Source organism: Crocodylus siamensis, chromosome 5, assembly GCF_052110815.1.
Source record: "Crocodylus siamensis isolate JL-2025a chromosome 5, ASM5211081v1, whole genome shotgun sequence".
Lineage (NCBI taxonomy): Eukaryota > Metazoa > Chordata > Crocodylia > Crocodylidae > Crocodylus > Crocodylus siamensis.
In genome coordinates, this window is record NC_143399.1 from 33,284,142 (window position 1) to 33,311,276 (window position 27,135).

A 27,135-nucleotide genomic window follows, 5' to 3' on the forward strand; every position below is an offset into this window, starting at 1 on the left:
TCTTGTATGCTTAGTATACATAACAAAAAATAAAATTACTACAAATACCTATTATGATTTGTAGAAACTAGTTCTAACTACTAAGGAACACACTTAGACACAAGTACATACACGCTGGCCTTTGTTGACCAAAATTTGATCAGTAATTTTAACTTACAAAGGAAGGAAAATGTTTCTAAAATTGTGCCTTGGCATTAGTACTGCCAATTCCTTTGTTCCACCAAACCTACTCCAAGTGACTGGAAATGCTCTTAGTCACACAGGTATTGTAGAACTGAAAGGTATCAATGTACCAAGTGTTTGTAAGTGAAATTCTAACTCAATGGAATGGATTAAAGTTAATGTCTTATCTTGACATTTTGGACAGTGCAGAAAGATATTCTAGATGCTGACATTGCTTGCTCCCTGCCTATATGACCAGAATACAGAATGTTAAATGTAAATTCATACTTTTTACCAGAAGCTCAAGACTATATAAAATTACATTGAAAATTACCAGCATACGGCTTGATTACTACTCCCACTGAAATAAATTACAAAATGCTTAGCGATTTCAGGTGCAGCATCAGTCTTTGTAATATGTAATAAGCAAGTAGAATGACAGTTAATGTTTTTCAATATAAATTTCTAGACCTTTAAAATCACAGTTGGTAACATAATTCCTTTGCAATGGAAAGACGGTCAATTTAAAACTTAAGTTTCACACTGGAACATTTTTCAGATGAAAAGAGGAGCCAATCTTCACTCTAGCACTGGTATCCTTTAGGGTCAGAAGCCAACATTACTGCATGGATTAAGTTAGCACCAGAAATTAACAAGAACTCAGGCTTTGCAGCTAATAGTGGTCAGAGAGTCTTCTCTCTAGGTCAGGGGTTATCAAGCAGGGGTACATGTGCTCCTGGGGGTGCTTTGCAAGGTCCCAGGGCGTGTGGGCGTGGGCGGGTGCTCACAGGAGCAGGGCCGGGGCAGGGCAAGAGCAGGACTGCACAGACACTGTGCTGCCACTGCTCCACCACTCATCAACCCACCCCACATCTGGCTGCTTGCCCCCCTCTTCCCCCACCCCATTAGCATCCAGTTGCTCATCCACACCCTGACCCAGGTATATACTTATTAAAAAAGGTGGAAAACCCCTGCTCTAGGTGACACCTAAGCACCAGAAAACTTGGTAGCCACCTCAAATTAAAAAGATATCTCCAGTGTATATGATTAAACAATGCACACTCCAGCATGTTCTATGTGCTCTGATCTGGTTAATAGTCAAGTATCTATGGCTCTTGAACTTTTAAAAACAACAGATTAAAGTCAAAACCAGGCACCTTTTGGCTCCATATTAATTTGGTTCTTGCCCACTTATTTCAGGCTTAGCTAAAAAACAGGCATAATAGCACATTTCATAACACAAGACAAAATCTCATCACTCCCATTTATAAGAGGAATGAGCCACAGGAATACATGGACAGACAGTAGGAGCTAGTATAATCACTGGAATATTTTGGAAGAGGGCCACATGTTTGCTTTTTATTTTTTTTCAGCCACAAGGGACATTTTATACCAAAAAATAAAAATTGGGCTGTCACTTAGACAGGAAAGCAGCTTAGTGCTATATATATTAAAGTAATCAGATTCCAATTTAGTCTATTAGAGAATTTTTTCCTTAGGAAAAAAACCCGCAGAACACCCCCTGAATGATCAATTTCTATACAATTGCCAAAGTAGTAGCAGCAAGCTCTTTAGAAGAAATTCAACATATGGAATTTCTTTTTTGAAAATAAAAATATATACATTTTTATCTATTACCGCAATGGGAGCCAAAATATATTAGTGAAAATTTTACAGCACATTACTCTTCCAAAAAAAGAAAAAAAAAATATTTTCAATATTCTCTTTACAGATCATTTCAATTAGAAAACAGTTTAATGTAAAACAAAAGTATTTCATACATTAGTGAACTGATCTCTAGGTTAGGAAAGAAATATACAGTGTATGATATGCCTTGGACTTACTGATACAGCACTGCAAATTAAAACTTTTGGTTTTGTGATGATTTTCACCTCTGTTAAAGTCTTCATGAAAAAATCCAAAGCACTAAGACAGCAGACTGCTGTCAAAATGCAATACATTATGAAGAAAGATTTCTTTTAGCTTGCAAGATATAGCCTTTGTATTTGATAATTCCTCTGCTTTTAACAATGACAGAATACCGAAGAAGCCACAAGGGAGTCCATTCATGTGCTTGACTGTTCTGGATACTTTCTTGAAGAGCTTCTTGGAAACTTGCTTCACAAAGCAGCTCTAAAAGTAAGATATGTATAGTGTTCTGGGTAAAACTTAAGCATACTTTAATTAGCAAATACTGTAATCTTCATTATAAAGCAGAACTGTCCAACTGATAGACTGCATGTGGCTCATGATGAGGTTAAGACTTGGCCCATGGGAACCCAGAGCCTGCACAGAAGGGGTAGCCTCGGGGCTATGGGGCATTCCCTGACTGCTCAGAAGCTGGGCAACCCTGCTATAAAGGTTTAAATATCTGAATAAGTAATGTTACACAAAGCACCTGGTGATACACCATCTATCCATTCTTCTGAAATGTGTTACAGGGCAAAAATCTGAAAGTTATAGCATAACTGCTGCACCAAGTCATGAATTGGACTAATTTTACCCAAAGGTCTATTTGAAAGGTGGTCAGTCGCTACAGACATAAGCTCTGATGATACAATATGAATTTAAGAGAATTACCTAGACGTTTAGGAGGGGAGAGGGGAGGCACTTTTGTTTGACAGTTTGGTCCAGTTTAATCTTTAGAAGAGCTAGATTCATCAATGGACAAGTTTAAGACTAAATCCAAAGTACTGAGCATTTTTAATTCCCACTGAAGTCAACGGAAGATGAAGCAGCTCAGTTCCCTGAAGAATGCGACAAGTCTGAAAATCACACACTTTTGTCCCTACTCTGCAAATACTTCCTTATTCCAACGTTAAGGTAAAATGGCCTTAACAGGCATTGTGAGATTGCACTGCGCAGGGTGGGGGGGTTGGGGGGGGTGTGCACATTTGGTGTACTGCCATCCAGCTGCAGTGAGCTAAAGCAGACACTCCCTCCAAGAGAAAAGCCCTGCTGGGTAGCCATTCTTCTTGCAACAGGACTCTGGGGTTGACTGTGGTAGAGGATGGCTAATACTCATAAGCAGAGCTGACCCTAAGGGTTTGCGAGGCCTGTGCAGGTGGTGCATAGCTAGAGCATGGAGCCGGTGGTGTGCGCCTGTATGGCACTGTCCACGGGGCCCCCCAAGTACGGATGCCCTCATTTGCTCCTCACAAAGGACAGCTCTGTTCATAAGCACAGCACAGCCCTTCTTGCTCTGCCTCCACTTCAAATCCCAGTTTCCCTTCCTCTAGCTTGGTAGTTTATGGTAAAGCACATTAAAGAATTTACAGCTTGCAGGCTACATTTGGGGTTCTGCACAGCACTGCAGTTCCAGCTGGCAATATCCATGGGTCACAGAAGCATCAGTTTTGATACATGTCCACAAACTGATGAAACAAGGCTTGATAGTACTGGAAGGATTTCTCTGGCATCCTGTTGACTTGAAGAACCCAGGCAGTTTGTTTGCTCACATGCATTTGAAGACTCACTATACCACACAGTCATGTGAGTTTTGCCTGCTTGATATTTTATTACTTGATTTTTGTTTACTTAGACTAGTATCCAGGAAGTAGGTCCTGGTACCAAGGGCATCGATCCGATGGCTGCTTCTTCCATAACAAAAGAGATGAGATAGTTTTTGGTAGGCCTTCCCCCCCTTCCCTAACAATTAGTAGTTAACACGCCTCAGGAAAATGAGATGGACTTGTAAACAGCCTAAGCTATGTTAGGGGCAAGAGGGGTTACTTTGGCAGTCAGCAGGGAATGCTTAAGATGAGCATGGATACATGGGCTGCACTTTTTCAATTCAGCCTGACTAGGACAGGTACATTGTAAACAGCAGTGGAAAAAAAGACCCTTCCCTTGTCAGCACCCACAGGTTGATCCTGCTACTTTCTCCATAATACCTGGCCTCTACCTGAATGAAAGATAAACATTACTTGCAAAACCAGGTTCCCTGCAAGGTAGCAAGAGCTGCAGGTTCAATTTTTTTTTTTATTAATACATAAGAAAGCAAACAAGCCAAGCTGAATCACTAATTGTTACTTTATGCTGTTTATAAATTAAGACATTCCTAAGAACTTATTGCATCTTGCATAACTCCCAGACCATCTCAAGTCTACAGCATTACTATCTTAAAAATTAAGCTAATTCATAAACAGCAGCATACATTAAGATAGCTATTGCTCAAATATACCAATAATGCCGAAGAGCCTGGTATTTTTGAATTCCAGGACTTGACAAGGGGGCAGTGGCTGCAGCTCTGAGCCCTCGCTTGCCTAGCCTCCAGTGCCTTGTACTTAAATACAAGACAGCAGCTTTTATGTTATATGAAGGGGGAAAACATCTCATCTTGGATTTAAGTGAATACGCCCAAAACAACAAACTGGGTCAAACAAGTATGCTACACAATACTTATTGGTATGATATGTGCTCTCAGGTTTTTTTTGGTTTTCCTATTGAAGTATCCCAGGAAATATAAAACAAAACTTGGACAAGCATATAACAGTAACTGATCAACCTGAATCCAAATCATAGGGCTTAACAACCACAAAACCTATACATCAAAATGAAAATGTTGCCAATTATGTCCGAAATTATCTTCTCTCAAATTTGTCAGATTAAACAAATTACAGCCTCACCTTTTGGATCATTATGAGTTAACAGCTGTATGTCAAACTCTTTTGCAAATGCTGTGAGGTCAGGTGGCATCACGCAGCAAGAAGCTAGATTTACCTGGTTACTACTTGGTTTCACCTGAAAGAAAAATAAATTTTCTTTAGGAAGAACTAGACGAGGAAACAAATTAGTACTTTAGAAGCATAAAAACATCCTTTACTGCATAAGAAAGTCTGTTCCAGGTTCATTATCCTAGCAATTTAACCTGAACCTTGTTTTAAATGCCCTACTCATCAGAGAAATTAGCTTAATTTTGCAAGACACCAAACATTCAACTCAGTGGGTGCATCTACACGTGTCCCTATGGCACCTTTGTTACTGTGCCATCATTTAGTACTTCCTTTTGGAAGTACTAAATGACAGTGCAGTAACAGTCTGTACTGCGCCATGCACATCAGTGCAGTTATTTTTAGCTGCTACATCACTATAGCAATGCGCTATAACAAGGGAGTGCATTGCTACAGCAACATAGCTGCCATGTCATGGTTCTTGGCCACGGATGTTATGTTGCCATAGCACATTGCTACGGCAATGTAGCATCATGAGTAAATGTGTCCAACATCAACTTCAGTGGGAGCTGAACTAATTTAGCTCCTTGCAACATAATCCTAAATAAAGATGGACCTCACTTTGACAGTCATCATGGTAAAATATACATAACAGTTTTGGCTTTCTGTCTGTTATGTCATTGGATCAGCAGTTCTTTGTTTCCAGCAGAAGAGGAAGGAATTAAAAACAAATGAACAAATCTAACTGTAGACTAAAATAGTGCAGTACAATCAAATGATCAATTTTGCTAAGAATATAACATTTGTAGCCATGCACACCCTTAAATAAGAGCCTAATCCAAACTTAAGTTGAAAGAGTTCCTTCTCCATTGACTTGAACAAACTTTGGAGAAGGCTGTCAATGCATTTACCGTTGACTGCAACATCCACAGTCAATATTTGCATAAGATTTTTCTTCTTCCTTCACTTGGCACAAATGATAAAAAGTGAGTCAAATAAATACCCTTAGAGGATCTACTGTGTGGATACAGTCAGACACCAGGGGTGTCGAATACACCTGGTCCTGCAGGCCAGATGAGGGACTGTGAACCAGTCTACGGGCCACATAAGGGCTTACGAGAGCCAGTGCACAAGGCCAATCTGTGGGTTGCTGCATACAGTGCACTCCCCATGCTGACCCATTTGTGCTGCGTGCAGTGTGTACTGGTCCCACTCTGGGACTTTCGCAGGCTGTGGTGGATGGACTGGACCCACAGCCCAGAATGCAGGCTGTATGCAGTGTCATGCCAATTTGGTAGCAGACATCCTGGACTGACCACCTGTGCCATATCCAGTGTCGAGTTCAGCCCATGCACCAGACCAGGTTAGCAAAAGTCAGTCAGAGATCCCCAAGCCATATGTTTGACACCCATGACCTACAGCATTCTTAGTTGGAGGTTCCAATTACTGGTAAGAAAACAGTAAATCCACCTACTAATAAGAGTTTAGATGACTTGGAAACAAATGTGTGCACAGAGAAGTGCAGACTTTCACCTGCTGAATGTTACAGAAACTAAAAAAAGAAAGCTAGATTGGTCAAAGAACAGCTCCTGCTCCATGTTCCATATACTTTGTCCCTTTCGCCCTTAAGCTTACTATATAAACAGCACCTTTCTGAAAGAAAAGGCTTCCTATTAAAATAGAGAAGGCTATGGTTAATGATTTATAAAACAACAAAAACAGCATCCTGGAACAAAACTGAAGAGTTCTTTAAGAAAAATTAAATGAATAAATGAATGGCAAGGGGAGTATTCAAAATAAAGTTTGTTGTTCAAATTTGATAGTTTAATTAACACTGATTTTAAAATCAAAGTATAACAGTTGTATAATTGGATATGATATACCAGGAAAACAACAGTTACTACAATTCCTCAGTTATTGCAGGTGTGTAATTTGTTCTTACCTGTGCCCAAAGGTACAGCTGCTCTAGCAATGTTTTATCTAGATCAGAGGTACCTATGGCAACAATCTTTTCATTTTGTACTAAGTTTTCAAGTTCTTGCCAGTAAGGTTGTAAATATTCTAGGGAAAGGTTGATTCCATCTTCAATAGGAGGTGGAGCAATAATCACAGAATCTAACTGGGCAACCCCAAGGGCAGAGCATGCTGAGAGAAATAAAAACAAATATCACTGTTTATACTTTTATCTCAGCCTAAGCAATGCAAACATTTCAAACAAAACATACACACAGCTTTTCTCCACTTATTCCCAACTCACCACTTTATAACATTACAGAACGTTTGTATTCTATGACAGAATGTTTCCCAAAATTAGGAGCTGAAGTCTGAATATCAGATACAATCTCATGGTGGAAATCTTGAGCAAAGCCTGTAGCTCTGCATATTTTCTGATTTTACTATCTTCCCTCCACTTCATTTTGTAAGTAAATCCAAGACAAGGGGCTTTCCCCTTCCCCCAGTGCTAACTTCATTTTAAATTCAAGTAAATACAACATATAAATTAGATGATTCCCAGTTACAACACTCCCAATCTCCTCTTGTGTAAGCCTGTGACCTTTTACTTCTGCTGTTGCACAAACAATGAAAAAATTATAAAAGATGTGGTTAGCAGACCTAGTGAATCTACACTTAAAATGGCAGCAATAAAAAAGAGGTAGAGAACCTTGGGACAGATAATTTTATAAAGGTTAAATCATGAGATTTCTGAGCTAAATATGAATGAAATCAAATCCACTTAAAATTAACAGATCACCCATGCATCTCCTGGATGATGGGCATAGCATATGTTTGAAAGCTCTGTAATCATATAGTGAAATGAAGTGTAAAGGTAAATCTTATTTTCCATTCGTTAGTAACAACTTCATAATCATTTGAAAAGATATTTGCGTGACATCTTTCCACTGCCTACTAACTTGGCCAAATTAAGAGAGAGAGTCCAACAACACAGGGGTAATATTAATTAGACGATCAAATGAAACAAAGAACATATACATTTTCTCATGCATCTTTCAATAGCTAGAATGCCACAAAACTGTATAAAAAGGCAAAAAAATTGGAAATCCTTTTTTTCATATCCTTTCACAATCACCTGAAAAGAGCACAAAATGTTTTATTGCCATCAAATGCTTTATCTAGTCTCTTTCTAAGTTAAATTTTCATCTGAGGCTATTTTGGTGCTTTGTCAAAAGGAATCTCTCCAGCAGGGGGGAGAGGGAAATAACCAAATGTGAATTTCATTTTCATTAACATCAGTGAACTTGTCAAAGTAGTTATTCATAAAATGAATGTTAATATTTTCTCTGTAAGATGGCTATCTTTACATCAAAATGCTTTTCCAAAGGGTTCTAGGATTTTCACACTGCTGTATAGCTCTCATCTCTTTTGAAACTTTCTTAAAATGAGAGCTATTTGACACTTTGAGTCAGGATTTCTTCCAACCCAGTGAATTTTCAAGATTCTATGAAGTTCAGCATTCTTGGTTATTTCCCTTAAAGATTTGATGCAGTTGTTTTTTGGACAAAAACCTCAGACATAACTTTAGATGTTAATACATTACATTTACTTTCAAGAAAATTAAGATATTTCAAATTAACTGTTTCCAGTGTTGTCATTATTTTGCCAACACCCGCATCGTACAGAATACTAGGCATTGTGCTACAGTTCCCATAGTGTTAGAAAACAGATTAAACTAGTTACTATTGCAACAATAATTACTGCATCAGATATAATCAGTGATGAATCTCAGTGATGAATCTCAAGCAGAACAGTAAATTTGGCATAAAGAATTAAGGCACTGCTCCTGCAACTTGATCTGCAGCAGTGGCTACTTAGAACAAGGGATCCCACTGAAGTCCAGGGACCTGCATTACATTTAAACTTAGTAATTGAACCAACACATATATCAGACCTTAATTCAATATAATTAGTCCATTTTTAAGAGTATGACTCAATTTCTCTAGTGGCAAGAGCTTGTGACAATGGCAAATATTGATTTTCTCTTTATCACAGAGGAAGACTATACAAAACTAATACTCAGATTAAAGAGAAAGGTACGTTTGTATGTCTTTTTTAAACAATCAAGTGTAGAAAGACTTACACATGCATTTCAGTTGCACACTTACCCATGTTAACTGCATCTCTGACTGATGATGAGTTCGACCTTACAATGAAGAGTTTTGCTGTACACCAAAGAAAGGGGAGTCAATAATTAAAACCAAATTTCAGCTGCTAAAGAATACACAGAACAGATATTTCCATTCTTTATTAATGATATATAAAATTTACATTTTGGCAAGATCTAATGGAGAGTTTTTAGACACTTGCTGGCCATATACGGAACTGAAAACATTACAGAAAATAGCATTCTAATGCAGGCAAAAAGAGTTACACTGAATACAATCAGAAACCCCATTTTAAGAGACTAGTACAGGCTAGGGACTGACTGGCTAAGAAACAGCTCTGCAGGAAGGGGCCTGGGGGTTAGACTGGACAATAAGCTAAATATGAGCCAACAGTGTATCTTGTTAAAATGAAGGCTAACAGCTTACAGGGCTGCAATAGTAGGACCATTTCCAGCAGATTTAAGGAAGTGATTTTTCCCTTCTTTTCAGCACTGGTAAGGCATCATCTGAAGACCTGTGTCAAGTTTTGGGCCCCCCACACTACAGAAGGATGTAGATAAACTGGGGAGAGTCCAGTGGAGGGCAGCAGAAATGGTTGGGGCTGTGGCACGTAACTTCTGAGGAGAGGCTGAGGGAACTGGTTTTATTTAGTTTGGAGAAGAGAAGATTGAGAAGGGATTTAATAGCAGCCTTCAACTGCCTGAAGGGAGGTTCAAAAGAGGACACAGCTATATGGTTCTCGGTGGTGGCAGATGACAGAACAAGGAGCAATGGTCTCAACTTGCAACAAGGGAAGTTTAGGTTAAATATTATGAACAATTCTCTTCCAAGGAGGGTAGTAAAACACTGAAACAGGTTACCCAGACAGATTGTGGCATCTCCATTTTTAGAGGTTTTTAAGATCTGGCTAGATAAGCCTTGGCTGGAATGGGGATAGTCCTGCTTTGAGCAGGGGTTGGACTAGATGACCTCCTGAGGTCCCTTCCAACCCTAATTTTCTATGATTCTGTGAAGAGGCCTTCTGGAAGCGAGATAATCTCTTGACCAGGTATCAGTTCAAAGCCAGGATTTTACTGTTTGGGTATTCCAAGCACCAACCACATCACCATACTTTTAAACTGAAGTCATCAACTCTATAGAACCAGGCCTCCATTTATTGAAACTTAACATTTACCAGAGTTCTATACAGTTTGACTTTCTCTTCCAAGTCATCATATCCCATAGAAAGAGTCATTCAGAAGGCAATCCTGTTTCTAGTGCTATACTTAGCTACAGATGAAGACAAACATTTTTGGACAACTGATATTAAGAAGAGGTTTCTGGTACGTGTTATAGCAGCCTTGGGTATCTATCCACTACAGTGCAGTCTACAGAGTAGATCTACCCTTAGGAGAGTACACATCCATTTTGTAATAGGCATTCAAAATCAACACAAAGAAGGCAGAGAAGTGAAACACTGATAATTTAACTGCTGCATCAAGAACAAACTATTTGAACATGTACTGATATCAATTAGCTCACCAAGTACTGAACAGAACTGAAGGATGTTCTGTTCATAACAGTAATATATAGCTTTTTTCTAAAACACTATCAAAATATTTATCTTTTGACTTTCTTCCCACTATCTTCAACAGTGTTATATACAAACTTAAACACTTAGTGAGATGTGGCCCAGACAAGCTACAGTTAGCATGAGACTGTTTTCATTTCCAAAAATCTCTAGAGACATCTCTGGAGAGATGTCAGAAGACTGTTCACCCCAAAAAATGTAAGGCTACTGCACAGTATTTTAAAGAACTGGCAATCAAATTTCACAAACCTGACCAATTTTTTAAAATGTGTTCTGAAAGTGATCCAGAACAATGCAGCCATGCATTGTTGAGGCTGGGGGAGCAAGTGACCACCTGCAGGTGTCAGCAGCAGTGTCAGCAGTTGGGGCGTGGTGGCAGGGAGCTCCCCCAAGTGGTCATGGCAGTGGGGTGGGGTGGTGGCAAGTGCCAACTGAAGATCACCCACAGATGACGCCAACAGTGGTGGCCAGCAGCAATTGGCAAGTGCCCACAGCCACCACCAGCGGTAACAGGTGGGCGGGGTGGCAAGCAGCAACCACCCACAGGTACCACTGATGCTGCAGCGCTTTTCTCAGGGGGTGTACCCCCTATGCGTTGCAAATATATGCTACTATAGCTTCGGTTATAAACTAAGAATTTAATTTAATTGATGTTTAAACCAGTCCTGGTGCCAATAGATCCCCAAGAAACATTCCAGCATGCGAGGATTCCTGGAGAACAGGAATGCTTCAAACTCACCAAACAGCACAAACCAATTTGGCTAAATTTCTACAAAACTCCTTCTATTTTTTTAAGAATATGAGATTCTTAAAGGAAAGTAAAATGGATGTGTAATCTCCTAAGGGCAGATCTACTCTGTAGACTGCACTGTAGTGGATAGATACCCAAGGCTGCTATAACACGTACCAGAAACAGTCCAGCCACAGCAGTGTAGGGAACTGTTATGAGGCTGAGTAATTTACCCTTATCTTTACTGTGCTCCTGTGTCTAGAAGAGTGGTTCTCAGCCAGGGTGTTGTTCTCAGTCAGGGCGCTTTCAAGGATGTTACAATCCCAGAAACTGCCCTGCATGCTTCTGTTTCCAGAAGACACCAGCAGGGTTGGACTGAGAAGGGCTACTGCAAGCCCATGCACTTTGGCTATCACTGGCCAGGTGGGTATGTGCCACATGCCCCTGCAGAGCCAGATTGGGAAGCATCTGTAGCACTGTGCTGCACAAAACCCTTAGCCAGTCCCCTCCCCACACCCCAACACTCCCCCCATCTGCTCCATGTGCAGCCCAGTACTTTGTCCCTGCTGGCCAGGCATCCTGGACTCTATCCCTTACAGTCCAAGTTATATGAATAAAATAATACATATGGATTAAAACTAGGATTCTGTTTATAGTACAATAATCATGATATGTTTATGTTAGTTTTTTAATGGGCTTCCATTAAATTCTGAAAGTTTTTTTGGGTGGGGGGGAGGCAGGAAAGTGTCTTGAGTCAAAAAGGTTGAAAACCACTGGGCTAGAATGCTCTACCTGACCTAGTTTATTTAAAGCTACCTCAGATCTCTCTTCATTATACTGCAGCTCCGTTTATACATACCTTAAATCAATTTCTAAACTAATTAAATTTAAATCAGCAAAGTTCTCATTGTAGCTAAAGCCTGGCCTGAGACAGAGCCAAGTTAACCAAGTGGTCAAAAACAATTAAATGGATAGAAATAGAATGTCAATATACTCTAGTGGTAGGGCAGGCTATCTTTTCCCTTTCCAATATTGCCTCTCCTGCCTTCTCTCTCTCTCCAGGTATATTTCTCACTAACAGAGTAGAGCAGGCTGAAGTTACAGGCCCTGTCTCTAAAGAACATTTCTGCCACCAAACCCAAGTAAATGAGCTTGCTTAGTTAGAATAAAGCTGTCAAGTTTCAGTTCTCTGAATCTTCAAGTATATTGTACAAACCAATAAAATATTCTTTCAATTTAATTTCTTACCTGACACTTTCAATTCTTCCCTTTCTTCAGGATTTATCTTTTCCATTGCTTGAGCTACATTACATTCTAGGACTTCTGGCTTTTCCTGCAGTAAATACATGATGGTTAAAAATGGCTTGTCAGTTTCAGTCAAGATTAATCCTCCTCAGGGCATTGACTGTTTTAACAAAAGCAGCATAAACAATTTGGTGAAGGAAATGACTGAAAGTAGTAACCTAATGCTGCCCTACCCTGGAAGTGTCAGGCCTACCCACTCCAAGGAGAAGTGGGTAGCAAAGCTACATGACATGAGGGTTTGTTTCTAGTTGAGTGAAGGAACAGGTCAAGGCAACTGGTAAAGAAGCGTTTGATTTCTTAAAGCTATCTGCCTTCCTCTCAGCTCTTATCAGGATCCTTACTGTGAGCTGAGCTGCTTTACACGAATGCTGCTATAGATCCAGGCAGTAGTAGCCTGCTGGCCCAACCTTTTCCTCTCTCCGCCTTTGGCATTTCAGATAAGATAGTGGAGCATGTGTAACCTCACCCAAAAGAGCGCGTGGCCACCCCCCCCACTTTGCAGGAGAAGAACGACAAGAACTAAAAAACCCAGAACTGACATTAGATATGAATTGCTGTGCTTCAGAATTTATTGTTTCTACTACAAAGTCAGAACCAACTTCTGAATTTAAAAGTTGCAAAAACAACTTTATTCTCCCCAGAATCAGAACTTACTGTGAGTAGAGGTGCACCAATACACTGGTCCGATACTGGACTAAATAAAGAATATTGGCTGTATTGGACATCGGCCTGATGGAGCCAATAATTTGGCCAATAAATGTCAGTGCTGCACGCAGCTGCAGCACAGCACTCAGGCAGCGAGGAGCACAGCTGGCAGCATGGAGAGCTGCCTCCAGTTGGTAAGTCCAGTGTGGTGGAAGGGGAGGGGAGAGGGAAAGGGCATGGGGGGTGCAAATCAAAGCCCCCTGTGGTGAGGGAGGGGGCAGGTGCTGCTCAACTGAGCGGCAGGGCAGGTGAAGAACAAAGCCCGGGGGGGGGGGGGAAGCTCCTGCTGTTGCTTGTACTCCGGGAGGGTGGGGTGGGGGCAGGCCTAGACCTGCACAGGGCAGGGCAGGCTAGGCTGCAGCTGGGGCTTTTCTCAGTGGAGGCTGGGCTTGGAGCAGGTGCCAGCAGCACTGAGAGAATGCTGCATCCACCCCAAATTTCGTTGCTGCTCTGCTTGCAGTGCTGCCATCTCCAGCCGCCCCCCCCGCAGCCCCAGCTCTTCCTGGCATATGGGTGGAGGTGGGGTGTTGAGTCGGGGCTGCATTGGGCAGGTGGCAGTGCTGGGAGCAGAGCAGCAGCGAAACCTGGAGTGGATGCAGCATCCTCCCAGTGCCGCTGGCGCCTGCTCTGAGCCCCGACTCCAGAAAGAAGAGCACCGTGCAGCCCCAACTGCAGCTTACCCCACCCTGCACAGATCTGGAGGGCACACATCCCCTGTGCCCTTCTGGGGTACAAACAACAGCAGAAGTGTCCCCTTCTCCCTGCCCCCAGTGAGCTGTAGCTGTAGGGCCCCCCTACCTGCCTGGGCAGTGCTTGCCCTCTCCCTCACCACAGGGGCACTGATCTGCCCCGCACCACTCCTTCCACCACTGGACTTACCAGCTGGAGGCAGCTGTATCGGAAATTGGATCAGTATTGGCCGATATGCCTCTTTAAATATTGGCCATCGGCATCGGCCCCCAAAATCTCTATTGGGGCATCCCTGTGAGCAGAAAATAATTTTTCTGAGAACTCAATTACTTCATTACTTAAAAATCAACCTTCAAAATGGGTCTTTTTGCAGCAAAGGAAAAAGTATTTGGTTATATTCCGTTTGCAAAGGAACAGCACATCCCTTACCTGATTTAGGTCAGGACTGATCTTCAAGCTCCATTCATTCAGTGTTTTTTGAATGCAGTCGCGTATCTACAGAACAGCAATTTTATTACATTATTTTCTCCATATTTAAGTATAATTATGGTACAGTTAGGAGAGTTAAGAAAAAAATATCGAGTCCACAAGGAAATTAGAGTCGCTGGTACAGACAGGGAGGAAAAATGAAGCAAATAGAAAGGAATCTTATTTCAGCCTTCCATCCCTACTTTGGCTTGGCTTTTATACCCCGTTCTCACTCTTCTTTTATCCAGAGGTTCACCTTAGAAGGGAGAGAACTGCTGCTTTGTCCTATCAGCATTCCCATACCAGCTATCACTGAAGAAGTCTACTAGAATCAAGATCTGCATCTATGACTTAAGGAAGTGCTTCTGCAGGGCTAGTATTCACCTATGATTATAACTGTGAAACAACTTGGATCATGACAAAGCATTACTACACAATTCAAATGCTGCCTAATTTCAAATGGAAGCCAGATAGGTACTAGATTGACAATCCTGAAAAAAGAAGCCCCCATACCCATAGAATAAATATCAAGACAGCAACCATATCAATTCCTTCCATAGCATCAGAAAATCATTCTGGAATGATTCTTTCTGGAAAATCATTCCTGGAATAACAGTAACTGTTTCCATACTAACGCAGGTCCTTAGCATTGTACTGAATCTGCCAGCACAGAGTCCCTTTTGATACAGACATCTGTTTAACAGAGTTGGAAATCCTGGTCCAAATTTTATTCCATGTAGGCTACTGAACAGCTGTCATACAGTAATAAATGTAGGTTAAATTAGAATAATTCACTTTTAAATAAACAGGGGCCATAATTGTGTTACCTGTGCTCTCAGACAGACAGTCATTCTCTCTCAACATAAGTAATAAATTGAAGAGAAGCCAACTTTTGTATTGACAATACCACCATCATACATTAACTGTTGACAAAAATCATAATTCTTATGCTAACTGATAACATCTGCATTAAGGATTACCAAATAGCCAGCACCACTACATTTCCTGTGGTAATGTTGTGATAACAATTTTCATATATTCTTGTCACTAACATCCATGCCACCTACCACTTCAACAAAGACTGTTTCAATACCAAACAGAAACTGCCAATATAACAAATTTTAAAACAAATATTCTGAAAAGCCTTCATAATTTTAAAAAAAAATTGTTACAAGCTTCTAACCTTGAATGAGGGAAACAATGGCCATGAAGTAATGAGTCTCTTTAACGCATGGAAACATTTCCTAAGCTACCTCCACCATCTTACCGTGTACTATTAAGATTAAATTTTGCTTTTAGTCCAGATTGTGAAACACATTAGTAATTTAACCCATTGCTGTCCTGATGTGAGAAAATTCATATTATGGCAGATGAGTATTACAACCCAGATCCAAGAGACAGTTTTAATTCTTTATCAGGAAGAACTTTGTGGTTAACACATTTATTTGATTGATAGACTGACTGAGGGAAGACTTGAGCAGGAGTTCTGTTTTTGGATGGTTAAAACACAAGTCTCTTAACATACTGAAATGAAAACACTCATAGCAAAGTTAGTTTGCTTGCTTTGAGAAGCAAGCCTGAGCAATTCTTCTGAAGAGACCTAATTTTTACAGAGGACAATCATGTTTTATCAAACTGGAACGAGCAAGGTAGGTGAATCAGGTGCTGCAACCTCCTGCCCTCACAGCGCTGGACTAAGAAAAGTTAATAATATAAGCATGAACACGTTAAAAAAGGCCTTTGTTTTAACTGCATGAGTGAGTTGCATTTAACCTGTGCAATCTGTTGCTGGAAGGCAGAGCCCCGGAGTTTTAGCAGAACTACAGGTATCAGGGACACACTATCACGAGTGATGGACATCAGAGCAGTGAGACGTGTTCTACCCCAGTACAAACCTCACCCACTACCTATTAACTCAGGGCTGGTGAGACGCCTGTTGTCCCCTATTCCAGGTGCTTAACTTTAGCAGCAGGCATGGTCAGACTGAATGTGAGACCAGAAGTGCCTGGCCAATGTGACCAATGAGGCCAGAGTGACCAATGAGGAGGCGAGGGCCAGGGGGATCCAGGGTGGTGCCCAGCACACTTGCACCCCCCTTTGATTCCCGCTCCACCCAAAGTTTTAAACCAACTGCCTGGTGGCAGCAGCAGCAGCATGTCTAGTCAGGATCTACCAGATCCCGTCTAAACTCAAAGATATTAACAACCTTTTTTATTATTATTTTTTTTATTTTAAGGCTGTTGCTGTCCCACCCATCCCCTCGGCTGTGCTCTGGGGGGCGGCTGCCTGCCAGCTGGTCCTGGAAAGACAGCCCCAGCCCCGCCCCAGCTCCTCGCAGGGAAGTTCTTTGTGCTGGCACAAGGCAGCCCGAGATGGGGCCTGACAGCAAAGCTCCTATTTTATCTGTAACAACCCGCAGTTCACAGGTGCTGCCCCGTCCCGGGTCAACAGCCCAGGCCCGCGCACCGACGCGGGAGGGGGCTCGGGCGACCCGCTGGAAACGGGATGCTGTTTTGCTAAGGGAGCCCGTCCCGGGCCGGCTCGGACCTCCCCGCCCCAGGGGCCAGAGTCGAGACGCCCGCTCCGCGCAGCTGAGGGCTGGGCTGTCCCGGCGGGCGGGCCGGGGACGCAGTGGCCCGTCCTCACCTCCTCGGCGGGGCTGGCCGGGCACTTCTTGCGCAGGCGGCCCCAGTTGAGCAGGTTGCCCGTTTGCAGGTTGAGAGTGGTCGCCTGCTCCAGCAGGAGCCGGGCGCTAGCGCTGCCGCCGTCCGTGCCCATGAGACCGCGGGACTGGCCGGGCCCCGGCGCTGGTGCTGCTGGATGCGGTAGCGCCGCGCTCCGCGGGCGATAACTAAGCAAAAAAAAAAGAAAAAAAAAAAGTGCTGCATCACCCTCCCCGGTCACGTGGCGCAGGGCGGGGCTACGACAAGCGCAGGGGAAGCAGGCGGTGCGAGGGCGCTCCGAGTGCCCGGGCAAATGGCAGGGACCCCGCGCGGGGGGGGGCGCATGCGCGAGCATGCGCAGCCTCAGCAATGAGGCTTGTTGCCCTCACTTGGCAAGTTAAGCCGCTCTCCGCCCACCTGCGCAGCGCCCCCTAGCTGCAGGCGGTGCCCAGCGAGCTTTGTGGGTAGGGCGCTGGCCGCCGTCCTTGGGCCCGGCCCTACAAGGCGCTTGAGTACGTTCGAGCCTTGTCTAAAACAATCTAGAGGACCTGGCCCGCCTCGCGTACCTAGTAGGATCAAGCACAACTAAGAAGCAGTCACCGCACAGGTGTCAGGCTCTAAACATTCCTCGAGAAGCAGGGTGGGGTGTTAAGGGATGAATGAATGTGCTATAAAATGTGATGCAAAAATCTAGAACTCTTGGTTCCACAATGATAGATTTTATGAGACAAACTGAGTAATTGCAAAGAACTTTTTCTACAAGCTTTCAGGCTCATGCACCTGTTCATCAGGCTCAGGGAAAATTCAAGGTGGTAAAAAGTCCCCATAGGTAGGAAATAAACTTCATTTTTGCACAGAGGAAGCAGATGTTGGAAAGAGACTCTCACGGACCCAGAGGGACAGTTTCCAGCTTCTTTTCCAGGTATCATTTTGGAACCAAGAGTTTTAGATTTTTGCATTTCTTTTTGTCTCAGACCAACATGGTTACCACATACATCCCTATAACTATGTGAGCTTTCTGTAGGAAAAAAGTCCATCAAACAGTGGGAAATCCCCCAGTTTTCTTAAATCAACAATTCTGAGCAGAACAAGGCAAATCCTGCCCTCCAGGTGGTCACAGTGGAGTTACTCCAGGTTTAATCCAGTTCAATGAGAAAAGAATTTGGCTCAACTAAACTCTATACCTATACTGTAAAGTGTAAGAGGCCTCTCATTGTCTTTAGTTGCCTGCAGTAGTTTCTTGGAAAAAAGAGACTTTGTGCTGTAAGACAAACTTCTAACCATTTCCAAATAATCGGATAAATATCAATACAAAAGACAAACAGATAAAAAAAAAATGGCTGTAAACATGACTGGAAAGGGAAATAATAAATCAATCATTATAAAATACACAATGCCTGATGAATAAATGAAACCTAATCTGTTTTTCTCATGCATGGAATAATAAATCCCCTTTTTGTGTGCACAAGGGATGGTATGCCTTCTAGTACCTGGAATTTGCTGCCGCATGCTCATATTTATCACTGTCTGTTGGTCTCCAATAAAATTTAACAAAGGACTTGGTATGATTCCAACAGGCAGCATCTCAGAGTAAATGTTAAAAATACAGAAGGAGGTTATATTTCTGAATACCTCTTCCTGAGTATGCACAAAGTCTGGTTATGTCAATACTTGCCTGTTTTGCGGTGGCCCTTAGCCGTGATTTCACATTAGCATTTCAAGCCAATGATCAGCAATAGCACAAAGAGATTAGCTGCTCATTTATGGTTTGAAGAACATAAAACTGAGGAAGAGATTTCACAGATTAAATCACACCTGGACCAGCCACTTGAAACATAAATTACAAACACCAGTACATTTGCTGAATCTAGACTACATGTTGCTTTATATAACTCAGTAAGAAGATACTATCCTTTACATCTAGGGTTTTAGTTCTAGCATTTGAGTTCTGAGATGCTTGAACAGTCAGTCTAGAAGTGATCCCAATGGAGGTGATTAGGCTTAATTAATTTAAATAGTTTCCTTTTTATTTATACAAAAGTGCCCAAAAGTGTACTGGGTACTTTACAGAGCAAGTGAAAAAAAGACCTTACAATTTAATCTTAGATTTGATGTGAAGAATAACAAATAATGAGTGGAGGGCATGAAAACATGAAGAGCTACCTTAGCCCCTGCTGTTACTTAGCTTTATTGTGTGTGCAACTTGATTATTTCATTACATTTGAGAAGTTGATTCACTCTACTCCAGTTTTGAAACCATTTCACTTCAGAAGGGTTACACAGTTGTAAACCTGAGTTATTTAGTGGTGAATAAGGCCTGTAGTGATTTTTTGTTTCAGGAGTATTTTGCTTTTTTTTCCTCTGCATTTATTTGCTATACATTTTGAAGTCCTTTTACATTATAGAATCAGTCCTTTTTTTATAGCTTCTTCCTCTGGTTAACCATAATAATGGAAAGGAAGTGTGAGCTGTGAATTGTAGTGTTGCTGTGACCAATGGAAAAATAATGATGTGTATGTGTTAGACATTCCCTTCTCTGAGAAGTGTATTGTGTCAGCAAATAGAATTGAATCAATTTTCATCAAATTTGTAGTCCAGACGTTCAGGCTTGAATACTTTCTCTTCTAAAAGAATGGCCTAAATCTTTTTATATTTTCTAATACTTTTGCAACTCTTACAAGTTGGAAATACACTTTTCTAGATGTATATATACATAATACATGTGAAACATTTACAAAAAGAAATGTTAGCTCATTTTAGAGCATAGTAATAAAATAACATTTTTTCTTTTGCCTGAACATAAAATAGAAAATAGTCTTGCCAACACAAAGGACAAAACTGACAACCAACTAAAGACAACTCAACTCCATGGGCTTCAATAGAGTTGCCTTTATTTACAGTAGGAGTGAAGGTTTTTCCGGGGATGGTTCTATGATTTGACTTTTTACAAGCGGCTCTTACTCAAAAGAGCTGACCATTGGTATTTTTCTTTACAACGTTCTGATGCTTTGGCCAAACTTCAAGCTAAATTCTGGAGTTGCATAGGGTGGTAATTCAGTACAGAAAATACCTTGCATGTCTGTTCTACTAGGAAAGAGCTAATCATGAATAAAATAACCTTCTGTACATTCATAACTCTTTAGTGCTGCATTTATTATTAAAATCTAATTACATTACTGAGACAAGTTTGTGATTTCATTAACTGCCAGTTAGAAATAGTTTATTTTTTCTTGAATTCTCTTTATTCCACTGGTGTCTAAGCTGTCAATTGTTATGTCAGCAAATCACAAAGCAATATTCCTGTAGCTTCTTTTTACTCTTTTTCTGATTTCAAGTCCAATTTAATTATTTCAGATTGAGAAAATTAATTAATTTAACGAATACTAGCTATCTGACAAAATTTATTATCAAGTAAAATGTGTTTGAACTGTACCAATATGAATGTTTGATGCTAAGTTCTTCATAGCCTATAAAACAGAGGAAGAATGGATTTCAGTGAAGCCAGATATTTAAACAGATAGGCATCTCATTAAGATTCTTTGGACCAATTATAAGTTGTAAATATGATGTTTACTTTCTGGATTGAATTCTGTAATATACAAAGAAAAACAATGCACAAGCTGAATCAAATGACTTAATTTTCACTCTGAATACTTAGCGCATTGTTTTACTTCCCTCTACCTTCTCCATTGCTATTTTTTTTGCATGTCTCACTAATAATTTACTTCTTTTATCATGGCCTCATGGAAAAAGAGTCAGGTCATCTACAAGTCAAAAGCATGAAGAAAACTGCTCTGAATGTACTTTGCTGACACAACCAATCTGGCTGGCAATTCATTATGGATCAGAAACTGAAGTCTTGTAGCCAACTTCTCCATTATACTTTGTAAGTGGCACCAGCCAGAACGTTTGTTTCATTTACTAGCGTGAGCATTTTATAGTTCATTTGAGGTTCCTGAACATTTCCATCACAAACACAAATATCAGTGTAAGAATTCAGACAGATGGGTGAGACAAATAATAGGGCTACTTTAATCTGGGCCCCGGGGGCAGACACTGAAATGCCCCACTGGGCATGTCTACACAAGGTGATTCACTCAAGATTAGTGCAAAGTACTGTGCAGTAAGCATAACCGTCTACACATGCAGACACTTACTGCACAGTAATTTGCTCTAATGGTGAGTAAATTTGGTACCTGTAAATACAAGTAGCAAATTTACTTGTGGTTACTTACTTCACCATACAACACTCATAGATAGCAGACTGGGAGCAGACTTGCTCTGGGTCTGCTGGGCAGCAGGGGGTAGGAGACTGCTCCCTGCCCCCAGGAGCTGCCTGCTGCCAGGGAGGGGTCTGCCACCAAAGCCCAGGTAGGGACAATATCCCTTGCCCTGGCAGCAGGGAGCTCCCAGGCTTTACTTCCCAATTGTTCCCAGCCCCTGCTCCATGATTGCTGGGAGCTCCCTGCATGGGGAGAGTTCCCTGCCTAGCTTGGAGGCAGGGGGCTCTCTGCTAGCTGCCCCACCAACAGACTGGTGCAGGGGCTGGGACCTGCCCCTCCCCTGCAGCTCTTTCCAAACCCCCTGGCCCCAACTGGGAGCTGGTGCTGGGAACTTCCTGCTGCCAGGGCAGGAGGACAGTCTCTGCCCGGGCTCCAGTGGCAGAGCCCACCCCAGCAACAAGCAGCTCTTCGGGTCAGGGAGCAATCTCCCAGCCCCTCAGAAGACAGCTGTCTCCTGGTCCTGTGCTTCCTGCCAGCTCCTGGGCTAGCAGGGGGCTGGTGCAGGGCAGGAGCAGACTGCAGCCAGGAGTAGCAAATCTGCTCCCATGCTCCCACATGTGTAGATGCCTGCCCGGGGTGGGTTTACTGTAGAGTAATTTAATCTACAGTAAACCTGCCCTGCAGAATTTGCACATGTAGACATGCCCACTGTGGCTTTGCTCCAGTGTTGTGCCAAAGTCCATCCCTAGTTGAATACGTAAATGGATACCTGGCCATTTGGGCTGCAGAGACAAAGTGAGCCAGACATATTGCTGGCCACTTCACACCTTTGTGAACCAGTGGCTATAGAAACAGGTATGTCTTCAACACTCTAGCCCTATTGGCTGCTAGGCTAGGATAAACCTATGGCCTTAATTAATATAAAGAATGTCTCATTCATATATAATCCTACAGCCAAATCTTCTACTGGCTTCACTTTACTGAAGTCAGTGGAACAGCAGCACCAGCATGCCACTAGATCTGTAGCAATCAAGACATTTTTTGCTTTGCTCAGTTCTAAAAATGCAGAGCTGACTTTTACACTGAGATTGTGTTATCACACTTCAATTTGTTCAGAACATGACTTTTAAAATAGCTTTTAAATCAAACTGTCCTTTGTGACTTGACAAGATGTACCTGTAAAATCTTAATCTTTTCCCATTGAGTTTGTAACCCTTAGAAGACATGTGCTGTTATATGCCCCAGTAGCGTAACTGAGGGCTGGGCAATGAGAGCAGCAGCAACGGGCACCCCCTTTGCAGGGGAGGAATGCAAAAATAGGCACCATCACTTTTGGCACTGTGGCAGCTGGTGCTGCTCAGGACACAGAGCTGCCCTGCTGAGCATCCAATGTGCCTTAACTTTACATCTCCTTGCTTTCAGAGAGGACAGGAGATGGAGCACAAGAAATATATCTGTCCAAATCCACATGGATACTGGCCCATCCCTCAAAAACATCTTTTCAGCTCATGGATTTTCCCCTTACCATTGAAATTACAGCTCTCCTGTAGGAAGCCCCACATATATTCTTCCTGGCTGTATACCAGCGATTCTTAAACAAGTGCCACAGTACCCTGGGGTGCTGTCAGTTCCTTTTATTGGTGTTGCTGGGGGGGGCAGGGGACCACTGCAATATTAGCACTGTTAGGTGTTCAAACAGCTATCTGAGATAAACCCTTTTGCAGATTCAAGGCAACCCTTGTTAGACTCAAGAGGTGCACCCTCCCCCCCCCATGCAGGGGTGTGTGGTTGCCGCAGCAAAAATAGCAGCAGCACAAATTTGTGCTGCATCTTTTTGCTGCTGGGCACACCCCTGCACGGGGGGTTGGTGCAGAGCAAATTGTCCCTGGTAGGGTATGGGAGACTGGGGCAAGCACCTATGCTGGCCCCAGCAGCCTTACCTGGGGTCCTGGGGGCCTCCCAGGGTAGCAGCAGTGCTGATCTGGCTCCTCAGAGCCTGGCCAGGCTCCATTTCTGACTGCACTCACTGCTGCCACATGTGCTGTGCCTCTTTTTGCAGTGTTTTTTTTTTTTTTACATGGATCTCCCACTGTCAAATTTTGGCACTGTGCTGCAAATCTGCAGTATGGCAAATGCCTCAGATGGGCTTTAGGTGCCACAAACTGCTCATTGGGACATACCCAAGAACCCCCTCAGAAAATGCTAGCTCTTAATTTTAATTTGTTTTTTGATTACTGAAAAATAATAGAGCAACTCTTTAGTTGCAGAGAACTGAGAAAGCCCACAGCTGGTCAGAATGTTTTTAGCACTGGATTCCCATTTGAAATCTCTGGCCATGTCCAGACAAGTGCAGATGTGCAGTATATGGTGCTGCAGATCCCAGGTTCAAAATAACCCACGCTTTAACATAGAGGGGTAGCACATGTGGTGGCAGCACATGGCCTAAAACCGGAGCCTGGCCAGCCAGGGCCAGGCTTCCTGCCACAGCTGTGGCCCTGGGAGGCCCCGAGGTAAGGCTGATGGGGCCAGCGCAGATGCTGGCCCCAGCCTCCCCTACCCAATCCAGGGTAACCTGCCAGGGGACAAGCAGCAGCAGCAGTACAAGTGGCTTGTTCCTGGGGAAACAAATGATTTTCCTCCCTGACTGGATTTATTTAAACCTCTTGGTTTATGTTGTGAACCAGGCTGGCACTTAATAGTGCTAACATGGAGTAGCACCTCCTAGCACCCCTGAAAGGATCTCAAGGCACTCCAGGGAGCCCCAACCCTCCGGCTGAGATCACTCTTCAAGGAGTGCAAAGCACAGCGCAGACCTTTCACTTCCACCTGCTTGTGGGTTTTTCAGTCCCTTGTGCTGAACAAGTGTCTCCTGGCAGGTGTGAGCTGGCATCTGGGAGCTGCCCAAATGTGAGCGGGATGTTTGCAGGAGCCAGAGCAGGTTCCCGGAGGACAGAGGGGGTCCCCCCCAGCGAACCCAGCCTCAGACACTCGTGGGCAAAGCACAAGACAGACACAGGCAATGAATGGCCAGTAGGGAACCCGGCTTCTGGGGTGCCGCACCACCAGGCTGCCGGCGCCCGGGAGATGAAAGCGAGCGCTGCAGGGCCGCGTCGGAGCCGGGACTGACCCACCCGAGGCTGCCCGGAGGCGTGAAGCCGCAGGAGCCGGGGCCGCGGGACACGCCCGGGGCGGGGGCGCGGCCGGCACGTGCTGCCCCTCAGCGCCGCCTGGCGGCCCGGGCTGCCCGCGGCGCGCAGGTGGCGGAGCGCGCCAGGCGGCGGGCGGGATGCTGAGCTCAGCGCGGCCGCCGCAGGCTGGGCCGGGGCCGGGGCCGGGAGCGCTGCCCTGGGCCGCATGGAGCCCCCCCGGCAGGGCTCGCGACTCCCGGGGAAGGGAAGGGAGGGGACGGGGGGATGTCCTGATTGGCCGGAGAGCCGGGGGGCCCGAGTTAAAGTGCAGCGGCGCCGGGCGTAGGAGCAGGCGGCTCTGCTGCGGGCACGGCCGCGCCCGGCCCCACCATGAGCGCCAGGGCCACTTTCTTCGAGGTGGGTGCGCGGCGGCCGGGCAGGGGCGGGCGAGGCCGAAGCGACAAGTGGCCGGCGCTCCGGGACCGGGACCTCCGGCGGCCCGCGCTGGTGCGCCCACGCGGCTGCCCGGGCCCCGGAGACGCGGTGGTGCCTGCACCCACCTGTGGCCGAGCCGAGCCGGGGCAGGGCGCTGGCTCCCGGCGGCGCGGGGCCGGTCGGGGCACTGACTGGAGAGGAGGGCGCCTGCCCCGCCCGGGCCCCGCCTCGCCGGGCAGCGCGGCTCCAGCCGCCGGCGCCTCGTGCGCACATCGGGGCAGCTCGAGCCGCGCCGGGCGGCGGGGCCGCGGCTGCATCCCCCGGGCCGGCGCGAGGGGGGCCGCTGCCCCCGGCCAAGCGCCGCCGGCGTCCGCCCAGCCAGCGGCAACGGTCACCCCAGAAGCGTGACGCCTGTGGGCGTTGTGACGTCACAGAAAGGCTGCTCCCGGCCTTGCCTTGACGTAATCGATCGACGTTTAACTTTTTAACCGGTGGGGGGGGGGATGCTTGTTCCTATTGGCTACTTAAAAAATGTTCCCTAGATGGGCTGATGGCAAAGGGAGGGAGCTCCCCGTTTGGGAGCAGGGCTCAGGCAGCTGTCCTGCCATCTCTTTCATCCTTGCACTCTCACATTTCAAATTCTCCAGCAGGAGACCCTGTCCTACACCCACGCGCAAAGGCAAAATCCTCTTAGGAATCAGATGTAAGAGGTGAAATAATTGCAGATTAAAAAATGAACACGGTATAAAATAGTCTGAAAAGACTTGCTTTGTCCTAGGATTGTCTTTCTGTTCTCCTCTTCCCCTCCCCCTCCACCACCCAACATAAGAAATATCCTAGACCTCTCTGTGAACAGAAGTGGCCCAGCTTGTCTCTGGTCTTGGCACGGGTGGGAGGGTGCAGGGTGGTTTCTTCTCTATAGTCTCATCTACCCTTGGGGAATTTTAGGGGATAACATTCCCATTGGTGCTACTAATGTTTCATGTGCACCAGTATTAGCTTCTCTTGGGCACTAGGATAGTCAAGTATCTTGCTGCCTCCTTCATTTAAACCTGAGGGCCTCACACTTAGGGGTCAAACAACTCCGATTTCTCCCCCCATGCCCATCGAGGAAACTGTCTGCTCTGCTGCCTGTCTTCACATAGCTGGGTTGGCTATGAAGGGGTTTATATAGCACTTTTCACAAGTATAACTTGAAGCACTCTACAACGTAGGTAAGTCTTATAACCGTTTTATAGATGGGACCAAAACACAAGAGAGGTAAAGTGATTTGTCGGAGATCACTTGGGTTCCATTTCAGGCTCTGCTAGTGGCTTACCAAGTATCATGAGTCTTGGATCAGTTCACCATCTACTAGGTCACGTGAGTGACAAGCGCAGAACATTTCCCAAATTTATATGCTGTCCGTGCACAGAGGCCAGGCAACTCTTCCCTGTCTCATTCCAGGTGCAGTCTATGGACTTTCAAAGTTCTGATCTTGTAAGCCAGTGGTGGCATTCCCAAGGAATATGGGAATGGCGTGGGGGCCCCACTCCAGATTTACAATTCTGTTTGAGTTCTCTTTGGTGCATGGCTCACGGTGGGGGTTGTAGAACAAAGATGGTTTTGGCAACAGTGAGAGTGACTGTGGCACAGCATGTCGTTCTTGCCTACTTGACTTCTGATACTTGAGTAGAAGAGACATTTTAGAACGTCGATTTGTATTGGTTTTTCTCCATAAGTTCAAAAGAGAACTATAAATACAGAGAAAAGTATTCAAGTTGTAGGTCTGTGTTGTTCATTACACGAACCCGAAAGACTTATCTTTATGTATCTGTAACAACTTTCTGAGAGTTATGAAGCACTTCACAAACATGAAAATCATACTCTGTCTCTAAATATTTTTACTTACTGATTAAAAACAAAGTTGTTATAAAAAGCCTTTCTTTTTGACTGCTTTTTTTTTTTTTTTTACCTTGTCTGTCTGAAAATGTTGAATACAGAGTCAGATTCACTGCTTTCTTTATATAATTGGAATAGAGGTGGACTTTTACCATCCACAAAGTATGAGGAGACCCACTGAAGTCAAGCATATTGAAACAAAGACAAATGAGTAACTTTCAAACCAGACATAAATGGTTAATAACAGTCATTTTCTCAACAAAGGAGAGAGAAATATTTTTTTAAAATAAGAAAATGTGATGGTAAAGTGCCTAGATTTTTCAAATGGATGGAGGGGCTGATGCAAGACATAAAACTACTTTCTAACTCATTGTTTTTAAT

General features: G+C 43.9%; 2 protein-coding genes across 2 annotated transcripts in view; one reads left to right on the forward strand and one right to left on the reverse strand.

Moving 5' to 3' along the window:
- Nucleotides 1–1,412: 1,412 nt before the first annotated feature.
- Nucleotides 1,413–17,397, reverse strand: GCLM (glutamate-cysteine ligase modifier subunit). The gene is made up of 7 exons (XM_090047317.1): nt 17,071–17,397; nt 14,386–14,451; nt 12,505–12,589; nt 8,957–9,013; nt 6,778–6,980; nt 4,791–4,905; nt 1,413–2,295 (listed from the first exon to the last, which is right to left on the reverse strand). Exons 1-7 carry the CDS (start codon nt 17,200–17,202, stop codon nt 2,123–2,125), a joined length of 831 nt encoding a protein of 276 aa, XP_089903443.1. The 5' UTR covers nt 17,203–17,397; the 3' UTR covers nt 1,413–2,122.
- A 7,217-nt stretch (nt 17,398–24,614) lies between these two features.
- The window catches only part of LOC149863703 (very-long-chain enoyl-CoA reductase-like), a 34,147-nt gene continuing 31,626 nt past the window's right edge, over nt 24,615–27,135 (forward strand). The window contains exon 1 of the mRNA XM_090047553.1: nt 24,615–24,855. Within this exon, the coding sequence (XP_089903679.1) occupies nt 24,829–24,855 (27 nt within the window). The 5' untranslated portion in view covers nt 24,615–24,828. The remainder of the gene's footprint in view (nt 24,856–27,135) is intronic.

Excerpts from the sequence above, each read along its gene's own strand:
- GCLM (XM_090047317.1), bottom strand. The coding sequence starts at position 17,202 with ATGGGCACGGACGGCGGCAGCGCTAGCGCCCGGCTCCTGCTGGAGCAG. Across the intron at positions 9,014-12,504 it reads GGAAGAATTGAAAGTGTCAG|CAAAACTCTTCATTGTAAGG; the intron begins GTAAGAAATTAA and ends TTTGGTGTACAG. Across the intron at positions 6,981-8,956 it reads CAGAGATGCAGTTAACATGG|CATGCTCTGCCCTTGGGGTT; the intron begins GTAAGTGTGCAA and ends TATTTCTCTCAG.